A 12220-nucleotide genomic window follows, 5' to 3' on the forward strand; every position below is an offset into this window, starting at 1 on the left:
GAACAATAAACATCAGAGTGTCAGTCTCAGGAAATATTAAAAATAACACAGATGGAAAGATTCACACAGATACAGAAAAACAATACTCAACTAATCTCACTATATCTTCCTGACTGATCTAAAAAATTACTGTATCCTACTTTACATAATAGAGCAAGGCAAGGTGATGAGGGTAAGTGGCTTTTCTTGTCAGGTTTCACAAACAGACTGCTGAGTGCCTATCACATCTCTCACTAATATCTAAAATAATTTCAGTGCTGGCTATAGAATGACATCACATCTGGTAACCTGACTCTGTGGTTCCCATACTACCCCCTTAACTAGAAGATGAACCAGGATCTTGCACATATATGTCACAATACACACACATACAGTTTTGTCAAGATGTGTTACAGCATCTGGAAGCTATAAAACCACTTCAACCCTTCCGCTCTTCCAGAGTAGCAATTAATTTACCACTAAGGACAATACAGCAAGATTCCTAGTCCTTGTTTTCACACACGTTGTGTCTCTGGCTGCATTCAGACCAGTGAGATATAATCTTTATGGCTTATACCAAGTAATTTAATTTCAGGTTATTTTTCCTAAAGTAAGCTAGGCTGAGCTTAACCCCTTCCAGCATCCTCTGTTAACACAGGTTTACTAGTGGCATTTCAAATCCGCTTTGGTCGACTGTTTAGAATGCCGACCCGAGATGCTGAATTCGGAATGCCAAAAAGTAAACCAAAGTGAAAATGAATAAATACATAGACAACCGTGGTTCGATGTATTCGACATAGCAGACAGTGAGGTCAATCACCTCCTGCTATACACATCAACATACCATTAAACTGTACAGACAATGGTACATTAATTCTACTATTTTGTAGGGGGGGGGGGCTATGCCCCCCCCCCGCACCCCACAACCCTGCACATTAAATATACCAACTCCGATACTGCACTACAGTGAAGAAATGGGCTAATTCCCTGTTCCTCACTGAGCCGCAATCCCCCCTGCACAATGTTGAACCCAAATGCTCAACTTACACTACCCATTCACTGTACTGTAGTCAACACATTTTGGTTTGACATTCTGCCGACTTGAAAACTGAAAGTTGACCACATGCCAGCTGACAGATGCAGTTGCCAGGTTTTCAGTGTAAACCATTAACATATATACATTTCAGCAGTTACCACAATACATCCTGACATACATGTATACTTATTTTCTGTCCAGCAGGACCAACTGTTGATACATTTTTAACACAAGCAACTTTACAAATACACTTTCAACAAAAGTACCTGTACAAATCAGTTTGATATACAAATGACATACAATTCTTTAACAAAATTCCAGCTTGCTATGCTGGAATATGTTACATATCCACTGCCCTACTCTTCCTGGCACAGTTGCCACTACCTCACATCATCACACATGTGTACAAAATACTGGTGAAAATGAGCAACTCTAAGTAGACAAAAGCAAAACAAACAATACATACTAGGTAAGGAGGAAACCTTAGACCCTGGAACTCTTGAGGCAGAAACAATCATTTACTACTTCACTACAGAAACCTAAAACATTTCTTCAAAATGTGTTAAAATGTAAGCATCTTACCACAATTGTGTCTGCTCCAATAACGAGGTCTGGTGTTTTCAAATACTTCTGCAACAAGAAAAATAATACTGGCATTAGTTTTCATATGCTCTGCACAACAATTTTACACATTTTTTCAGTTACTTTATGAAGCTACATTACCACAGTGACTATTATTTAAAAAAAAAAAGTGTTAAGCAACTGCTCCACTTTGTCCTGACCTTGTGTATGTTCTCAAAAATCTTGGTAAAAGCTGACTATGCATGGCTGCTAGACAGCTTTCAAGGAATCTACACAATTTCATAAATATATGCACCTGCATAAAAAGATACATGTTTTGATAATAGTTCCCAGACATACTCTTTGACAGGTCATCTGTCATTCTCTCTCTCAACTAATCACTTTACAACAGATAAACAGAGCAAGAATAAAATCAGAATGTAAAAATTAATAATTTGAAAATTACAAAATAATTGTTAGAATAAATAAAACAAGCTTTAAAATGACCATCTTTAAGAGTCCATATGTACAAATGAACAGTCTTGAGCTCAAAAAGGCAGAATGCAACTGCTATCCACAAGGAAACATGATACTCCTTACAGAATAATCCTTATAAAATAATAAAGGCTGAGGAGATCAAATCCTGCACCACAGGAAGTGACTTCTTAATATAGTTCTGAAGATGCTTCAGCATAACCACATTGTAGAACTTTCATCTCTCCCCTGACATCCTAGAACCTCCATCTTTTTCCTGCTATATCTGCTGTTGAGATCGGGTTTGCTTTTGGAATTCAGTCTGTGTATCTGTTTGTAAAGGGTAGTTTGTCCTAAAGATGGTTAAGACTTTGTTATAGCTTTACTCTGAGCACTTGTTGACAGCAGCCCTACAATACCCTGTAGGAGGGGGGTGGCAAAATGGTTAAGGTTTTAACCTCACAGATACAAGGTTTGATTCTGATCTCAAAGTTATTGACTAAGCTTGTAATAGTCTGCAGACTGACAGCCTGGCATTTGCTTATGAACAAGGCACACACTTTAAGATTCCACTGCAGCATTACTGGTAAGATAACCAATACACTAGAAAGAATTTTCTCAAGTACAAGGTTTGATTCTCACTAAAGGAAACTGCCCATGCTTAAAATGGTCCACAAGGGCAGCTAACCTAGTACAAACTTATATTGTGGGGTTGAGGGTTGACATAATGGTTTAGGTATTTATCTCAAACACAAGTACAGAGCCTCAGTCATTAAAAATACAAAAGCGTGATGTGGATAAAGGTATAAATAGTTTTACATGCTGTATAAATCAGATAGTGCTGTAGTGTGACTAGACTTCTGATAATGTCCAAGTGAAATCATCATCAGCCCCCCTTTTTCCCCATTTTTTTCTACATGGGGTCAAGGTATTGTGTTAACTGTTGCCAACTCTTTCGATTCAGTTCAACACTCACCCCTGACTGTCGCAGATCTTCTTTCACACAATCCATCCACCTCTTTAATGAGTGTCCTCACTTCCTCTTACTTTCTTTCCGTCTGTCCCAAATCTTTCTCACCAGATTGCCTTCTGCTTTTATGCATGTATCCAAACCACAGCAATCTGTACTTTTTGACCTTTTCTGCAACTGGAGCTACCCTGGCTTCTTCTCTTATGTCCTCATTTCTTCATCTGTCTCACAGTGTGCATCCTACCATCCTTCACAGACACTTCATTTCCATCACCTCTAGCTTCTTCAACTGTTTTGCCTTTACTGCCTAGGTTTCTATACCATACAGTAGTACTTGCAACACCATTGTCTTGTACACCTTACTTTTCAGCTTCTTTGGCAGTCTTCTGTCATAGACTACACCAGACACTCTATGGCAGTTGGCTGCAGCCCCTCTGATTCTAGCTTTGACCTCTTCATTCAGACTTCCTGTCTCATCAATCACCCCTCCCAGATACTTGAAGCTGTTTACCTGTTCCACTATCTTTCCTTCTATCTCTACTCTCGGCTTCTTCTGATTTTCCCAATTTGCTGCTATTACCACTGTCTTATCTGTGCTTAGTTTCATCCCATGTGCCTTAAGTTTTGCATTCCATTTTCCTATCCTTTGCTGAAGTTCTAGATCAGAGTCTGCCTGTAATGCCACATCATCTGCATACAGCAACTTTGCTGATCTGCTCCCCCCAAACTGTTTGCTAATGTAATCCATCACCATTATGAACAGCAGTGGACTCAGAGCTGAACCCTGGTGTACACCCACTCCCACTGGGAACCCCTCTGTGAGCTGAACACTGTTCGTACTTGAGTCATTGGGTCCTTGTACATTGCCTGCACTAATTCTACCAATGTTTCTGGGACTTCAAACCACTGCAGTACTGCCAGATCAGCTTTCTTGGGACCTTGTCATATGCTTTCTTCAAGTATGGGAATGTCCAGTTGGACTCTCTCATCTCTAGCTTCTACTCAAGTATCTGTCTCACTGCAAACATCTGGTCAATTGTGCTGCACACTGATCTGAATCCGAACTGCTCATCTCCCATCTTACATTTTACTACTCTGCGTATCCATTGCGTATCCATTTATCAATCACCCTCTCCAGAACTTTTATGCCATGTGATAGGAGTCCGATGCCTCTGTACTGCCCACAGCTACTGATGTCCCCTTTGTTCTTGTACACTGGCACGAATATGCTTACTCTCCAGTCATCTGGGATACGCCTTTCTCTCCACACTGCTAGGAGTACCCTCAGGAACCACTTCGCCCCATCTTACACAGCATCTTTATCATATCTGCTGTGACCTCATCTGAGCCTGCTGCTTTTCCTAACTTCATTTTCCTTAGTGCTATTCTTACTTCTTCTAGGGTGGGCTCCTCTTCTCTCACCGTAGGCCGTTAATGGGACAGCACAGCTTCTGTGGGGGTTTCTTCATTCAGAAACTTCTGGAAATACTCTATATCTGCCTTTGATATCCTGTGGACTAATGAGCAGATTATTGCTGGCATCCCTTATGAAGGGTGTCTGACTGTCTTTTTTTATCTTTCTGTCTTTGCCTTGCAACCTGATACAGTTTCTTTGTGCCACTTACTGAGTCATTTTCCAGAAGTTGGTAGAGTGCCTGTGATGCCCTATTCTTTGCTACTGCAACTTCTTTCTTAGCTTCTTTGTTAGCAGCCAGTAGTCCTTCCTAGCCTGGTAATTTTTTTCCATCTCCCACTCATTCCTGCACTCCTTTCTTTTGATGACTTCCTGGACTTCTGCAATCCATCACCAGCTTTCCTAATGTACCTTATTTCCATACCTGGCTTGGCCACATATCTTTTCTGTAGTTCTAACATACGGTTTTGGGGTGCTGCCATTCTTGTTCAGCTCCACCTATTTCCGCCTCTTCTTGGGGTGCTAGAGCCCTGAGTAATTCCTTGAACTGTTGTACTTTCTCTCTAGTCAACTTCCAGGTCTTCAGCCTGGTCTCTGTTGACCATTGAGCCTTCTCTGACCACTGCTTCCAGCGGATTGTGGCAACTAGTGCTTTTTCCTAACTAGGAGGCAGTTTACCTGAGTTGCATGTTGGCTGCTCTTGTATGTGATTACAACTGTTAGCTGAGATATATAAAAGTATCCTGTTTTTTTTTTTGATTATTTATATTGATTATTGTTTCTAGCAATTTATATATAGCACTTTTTATTGCCTGTTGCACAGTTTTTTAGTGTATTTTTATTGCTATTAACTAATCTGTACGGGTAACTGATTTGTTTGCAGTTAAAAAAGCATTCTGTAGAGTCTCATTGCTCCTTTATCTGTTTAAAAACTTTCATTTTGTGGCTTTCTGTAGTGCTTACTGTCTGTAGGATAATAACTTTATTATTGTCCCCACCCTCCCTCCCTCCCTGTTGGTGTCTTGCTGTTATACTTGGTTTCTTTGCAGTTGCCCGCCCCTACTGTAAATCTGATCTGGGACACTCTTCCTAGTCTACTGTCATTAGCTCATTCTACCTAATACAGAGAGAACATTTGATAAGGCCTTCTGTTTCTCCTTTTTCCCTTTCAAAAAAAAAATGTGCCTTAATCTCCTTGGTTCTAACTGTGCTTCTCAAACATTTTGGAAATATAGAGTATATTTTAGAGCATTTATTATAACTGTAATTGCCTTAATATTGCTACAACTCAAGTGCTCTAGGTTGCACTGCATCTGAAGCATTTGTGTGTTTTATCTGCTTTTCTGTATATATAGACTTCTCTGTATATGTAGACTAGCTACTTATTCTGCTGTGTTACTGCCTCTTAAATCATTTTTCAGTTGTGCACTTGCCTTGATTCATTTAAAAAGTTTAAAATTGCTAATTTTGTAGAGTTTTAATTGCATTTACTGTTCAGGACTACACACTCAAGTGTGTTAGCCTTTTCTGTGTATATTTATTGTAGTATTTCATTGTTTAGCCTGTTTCAACAAAAAAAAAAATACTATCTTGTTTGCTTGTTTCCCACCTTTTCTAGCTAGTTCATATCCCAGGCTTTGCTTGTCTCAGGACTTTATTTTCTGTGTTCAAAGCTATCCAGACCTTGCTGTGGTAGAGGGAAGTCCTACTGCTTACCAGTGGGACTGGTGAGCATTGTACTGCCTATCTAACGCTAGAGGAGTGGTTTCCAGCTCTGAAATTGTAATTTTATTAGCCTTTTTGGGCTGATTTCTATCCCTTTCAACTTTCTGGCTTAAAAACGCGTGTGTTTGCACATTTTTCACATCGTGCAGCACTGTGAGGCTACAGTAAAACTATTCCAGGTGCCAGAAAGTCTGCTCTTCAAATTTTCCCTTAGAACTCTGGTTTCTCAGTAGTAGCACTAAAATCTGAACCCCTGTGACTAGCACTTGCTCTAGAACCTGCTGGAAAACACTAGGAAGCCTGAAACTGACTGAAGCACTCAGCTCTCCTTGTCAATAAGGAGAAATTAATTATAGGCACTAAACAGCCTATAACTGCAGAGTACCTTGCAAAGGTAAGAGAAAACAGCTCTTAAACTTTACAAAAAAGCACCTAAACAGGCATGTCCAAGGGTCAGCTTCCGGTGATTTCTCCTGTCCACCTGGTGAATCTGGGCATACTGGGGCAGTGCGGCAACTGCCTCATGTACACAGACAATTCTCTCCTCCTACCACCCAACACTACAACCTGCGAGAGTTGCACTTACATAGCCAAACTGGAAGCTAAGCTCTCTTCGGCCAAGACTGTGCTAGACAGTCAAGAGGAGAAGGTTAACACCTGCATTACACCTCAAGCACCTCATAGCCCTTCAAAACCCACACCATCAACACCCACACATAGCAACACTAAACCACATATGCAGAGGCCCTTAACATTAACCTGCCCAAGCAACAAGGACCTCCGAAGCCGAAACGCAAACAAACACCAGTCACAACCAAAGTGACACATAGCTTACAACACCAGTGTGCCACCCAACAACAGCCTCTAAGGCAGGACAATGTACCCAACACTTTAGTCATAGGTGACTCTATAGTCAGGCACACTGATGTCCCACTCACCAGGCTGAACAAGGAGAAAATTACAGTCAGCTGCCTGTCAGGTGCCAGGATCCACCACATAACGCATGCACTCAAGTCACTCTACAACAAGTACAAATACAACTCTGTCATTGTCCATGCTGGAGTGTATGACTGACTTGAGACGTACCCTCCCTGGACTACATGAAGAGAGACATGGAAGAGCTCTTGGATCATGTGACCCAGGCAGGTATGACCCTAGCCCTGAGTAGCATCCTGCCTTTGCCCAGAATGATACCACAGTATAAGGACAAAATGATTGACTTCAACAATTGGCTAAGCTTCTGGTGTCATTCAAAGGGGATCCGGTATTTGTCTGCCTGGGAAGACATGATTGGCAAATCACAATGCTTTGCTAGAGATGGTCTGAACCTGTCACCCCTGGGATTCAGGTTACTGGCTAAAGCTCTTGCCACCCCTATAGTGCCTTTTTTAGGCAAGGTTCAAAGGATAAAACCACCACCGTAACAGATACATGCATGCAAAATCTGAAGGTAATGCTACTCAATGCTAGAAGTCTAAACCTCAAAATGCACTCTCTCGAGGCACTCCTAAAAACAGAGAACATAGATATCTGTGCAGTAACTGAGACCTCAGTAATTAGCTGTCAATTTGTCAATTAGTAATTGGCTGTGATTGAACAGGGCACACAGGTGAGGTCCCAGTTCACTCTGTAGTTCATGTAGAACACAGCCAGGGATATTGTCAGGTCCCATAGAAGCTATATTCTTGGCCTTGGACAGTGCTGTTTTAACCAGTGCAGCAGTAATACTGGGTGCCTGGCAATTTACTGGTATTGTGACTGGTCCTTTGGGAGAGTGAGAGGGGTAAAGCTGGCACTGAATCTGTCGGCCAGTATATTGGCAATATCTGTTGGCTCAGTATAGGAGGTACCATTGTGCAGTAGCTCAGAGCAAATCTGAGTATTGCTGTGGAGATTCTTTACATAACTACAGAAGGCCTTGTGGTCGCCTTTACTGTCTGCTACAATTCTGTTTTCATAGCATGCTTTAGAGGATTTGATGAGGGATCTCAAGATTTATTGAGGCTGATAAGGGAGTTTTTCCAGTCTTGGGACTTCACCTTATTCCGCATCAGTTTCCTTCTTCTGTTGTAGAGTTTGTTTATGGCAGGGGACCACCAGATTGGCTTCCTTTTTTTTGGGGGAAGAGTGTCTTGGTTCTATTGGGTATGGTGAGATTCATGCATTTGTGTGTGTGTTCGTACAGTGCACTGGCGTATGAATCGGCAGTCATGCAACTATTTTCCATTTGCATGGGTGCCTTGAAGTTAGCCACCTCTGTTTTTAGGAACCTAAAGTTAGCTTTGGAGATGTTTTTCATGGTGGTTACCTTTGCGGGTGAGGGGGGTGGATTTCCAAGGTGATTAGTTTGTGGTTGGATCTAACCACGGAGGAGTTAACTATTGGTGTAGAGCAATGGTCACCCATGTTAGTAATGACCAGGTCAAGGATGTTGTTACCTCTAGTGAGAGTAAGAACGAGCTGGTCCAGAGCATTGGAATTAATGAATTCCAGGAAACGTTGGGCAAGTGTATTGGTACATGACTGCTGCTTCCATCTAACTGGGTGGAACATTGGGGATTCTCTTCATTCTTGTAGAAGGAACTTGGGAAAATGGTATAATATAACTTCTGGATATAATGCTCTGCACATAGGAATCTTTCATTATGGATAGCCAGGCTCTTTTGTGCAGAGACAATGCCCCTCGACTGCCTCTAGAAGGCAACAGTTGGGTCACCTTTCTGGAGTGCTGGTGGGGTTTGTCTAAGAAGGAATCATGGAAACCCTGGGTCTGCAGACTGCCTCTGCCATGGGGCAGCATCTTCCCCTAGGGATCCCCCCCCCCCCCGCCACTGGGAGATCTACTTCCTCACGAGTCTTGGAAAGAACCCTAGGATTTATAGAACCACATCTTTCTACCTTCTCACTGATTTTGGAAAAAGGGTCTTTGAGGGATGGAAAAACTTACACTATGCCAGACAAGTCTTTCCTTCTCACTCACATCTGGAGAGAGTGCCTTTTACTTTAGGGCCAAATATGGAAGATCTATCAAATGAGGCATTGATGAATGAAGACTTGAAGGGCTCCAAAAAGTCATACAGGTGCATCCAGGCATGTCACCTATTGGTTATGTCTGAACCTGCCACCCATGAGGTACCTTCCGCCTCATGGGAGATCAGACTCACGGACACACTAGATACAGACTGAAGGGTGGCGAGTTGTGAGTTAACTATTTTGTTTCTCCACAGATACTGACCCAGAAAAAGATTTGGATAGTTCTTTAGTCAAACCTCTTTGTAAACTTGTAAAATGTGCCAAATAATTCAACGACCACACAGCAAAGACTGTTGAAGCATAAATGCACTTACCGAATCTGTCTAAGGCCCTGGATGCAGTATTAGGGGGCTGGACAAAAGAGCTCTGCTCTGCAAGCTCTTTTTTATGGTTTCTGCCACAACCATGGCATCAACTGGTACCCCCTTGCTCCAGTGTGTCCTGTCCTTGGGAAGGGCTAAAAATTCACCTGGACACTTAGGGATGGGCTCCACAGTATCCAGTTCCTTCCACGGCCGTTTGAGAAATGAGGCCTATAGATTTATCAGCTGGCAGGGTATCGCCCATGAAGTAGCCAGCCAGATCCGAAACTCCTCCAGGAACACAGACTCCTCTTGGGTAGAGCTGTCGAAAGACCAACCACCTTTTTGTTTTAACAGCTCAAGAATGTATCCAAATGAGACATCTTCAGGTGGAGATCTGTGAAACCCTCTCTTTCTTCGAAATTGGTGTCTGCAGTGAGAGATTCTTGAGGGGAATCTAAGTGTCAGGTTCTCTTCCAAAAGACCTCATCAGTGGGATGGTCCGGTGAAGTATCAGAAGAGTGGGGGAGTCCTGAGGGATTGACTGGAGACTTGGACATACTGGTTAACCCAGTGGAATGAAAGAACGAGGCTGAGAGCAAAGACCTGAAGGAGGTAAACTGATCTGATCCAAGGGGTGGTAGACATATCCTTTCTCTAGGTAAAGAAAAAGCCCTCTCCATACATCTCAAAGTCAAATTGCTTAGCTGAGACTGAAGCCGAAGGTAGCAGAGCTGACATTTCTTGAAATGCCAGCCCATGAAACTCTGTAAGCACCCTATCAGAGGATGAATTCACATTTGAGCTGTCCAGAGCTGAAGCTCCGATAGGGCAGGGACAGCTCCAATAACTTCGGAGTCAACTCTGGTCCCTCGGATCCAGCAATGACACTTCAGCTCTGTGAGTCTTCCAGCTCTGAAAGACTCATTAAGACAGGTCTGGGAAGTGACAGAAGTCGAAGAATGAACTGTCTTTAGATTTGATGAGGACACCTCCAGGGGTCTGGGATCAGAGGGCTCCTAAAAAGCAGGTCGGATAACAGAAGGAGAAACTAAAGGGGGACTAGTGACAGGCAGGCTCACAGATCCAATGGAGACAGGATTATCCCATCAGGATGTGAGGTCTGAGGATTTTCCTTACCATTGTATCCACTTTAACCTTGGAAAAACTCCTGGAAGACCTGTGAGAAGAGGCAGTTGATGGTGGTCTACAGTGCTTGCAAGGAGATTCCCGCAAGAAGGGAGAAGTTATCAGATCCAGTAAGGTAAGAGTTGATCGGATAAGAGGGCAATTTAGATTTCAGAGCAGAGGGATCCAAAGTGTCAGTTCCAACTCCTCTGAGAAAGGAGCAAAAGATATTATAGCATCCGGAGATCACTTTCTAGAGTCTTTATCCTTGGGAGCCATGTCAAGCCTCCCTTTGTCAGTTTTCTTTGAGGGGGGTTTGAGCCCCAGCTGAAACAGTGAAAGAAGGAGGACGTAAAGAAAAAGGCCCCTTGGGCATCCAAATTAGGTATTGTGTGCCCATAGGCGATGTATTTCTTGAAGTTGGTTTATCAACCATTCTGGTGTACCCAAAGGAAGGAATGGAAAGGCAGTGGAAAAAAAAAATCAAACAACTAGAAAGAAGTATTTTTTTTAGAGAACAGGAAAAGCTATCAACAATGGTAGACAAGAAATATCCTAAAAGGGACAGGAAAAGGACAGAAAGAAGACAACAAAGTACCAGAAATGGTAAGTTCTCAGTAAAAATCACAAAGGAGGGCATGTAAAGGAAATTTACTTGAATAAAGGGAGGAAAGTGACAGAAAAATCAGTAAAAAGACTATTAAGGAAACATTAAAAAAAAAAAAACCTCACGTTTTAACCAAAAAAGTCACCAACAGCTCGACAGCGAGATGATCTGCAACTGCAGCAATATGGAAGCAAACGAGATGTGGGGTGTATTAGGTGGGCAGGGCATTATGGGTAAATGGAGGGAGCTTGAGAGTTTGGATCCTGGGATCTGGTAGAAGCGGCAGAGTCAGATCCGAGATCCATTAGTTGAAGAATGAAAGAAAATGACAACATTAGATCTAAAGTTAATAAATCAGTGCTGATTCAGTCTCTGATGTTAGCCAAGAGTGCTCTTCTCAGCATGTGAAATGCACCCATAACTGCTGCCTTCTGCAATTCATACAGGGCTACAGGAACTAGTAGTATATTTAAACATGATTGTACATTCTTCTTTATTAGACCTGTTGCTTCTATTAATATTGCAACGGTCTGGGTATCTTTCTTCAACACTGTTCTTCAACAATGCTCTGACTTCTGAATGCAAATCCTTGGACTTTATGACTTTGCATCTCTCAGAGTATAAGAAACTATAATCACTGAGTTTAGCAATTTCAATGATTAATACTACTTTTATCTTTTTTTTTCTTAGACTACTAAATTTAGTTTTCTTGCATCTCTGTTTCTAATGGTTGATCCTATGTGATCCAAACCATCACTGTTAATAAAGCCTTCTGGTTCATGGTTCAAATTCTTCTCAGTTACTACTAACCCCAATGCAACAGCCTTTTTCTTAAACAAGAAACATAGTTATAAATTATCACGTACTACATAGGCAATTATATATTTATATAAACAAAAACAAACAATATTAACATAATTTTAGTTGCAAACATTACACATCACTTATAATCTATCCAGTGATTGTGAGTCAAACATTACATAGCTCATTC

At 41.8% G+C, this 12220-nt stretch overlaps 1 protein-coding gene across 5 annotated transcripts in view; it reads right to left on the reverse strand.

The window, feature by feature from the left end:
* The window catches only part of ASMTL (acetylserotonin O-methyltransferase like), a 1454724-nt gene that overhangs the window by 930239 nt on the left and 512265 nt on the right, over positions 1–12220 (reverse strand). For all 5 annotated transcript variants that reach the window (XM_044072474.1, XM_044072476.1, XM_044072473.1 and 2 more), the window contains one exon: positions 1598–1645. In XM_044072474.1, coding sequence (XP_043928409.1) covers positions 1598–1645 — 48 coding nt within the window. The remainder of the gene's footprint in view (positions 1–1597; positions 1646–12220) is intronic.

The sequence above is a fragment of the Protopterus annectens genome, chromosome 5.part0 (genome assembly GCF_019279795.1).
Source record: "Protopterus annectens isolate FY-2018-M chromosome 5.part0, PAN1.0, whole genome shotgun sequence".
NCBI lineage: Eukaryota > Metazoa > Chordata > Ceratodontiformes > Protopteridae > Protopterus > Protopterus annectens.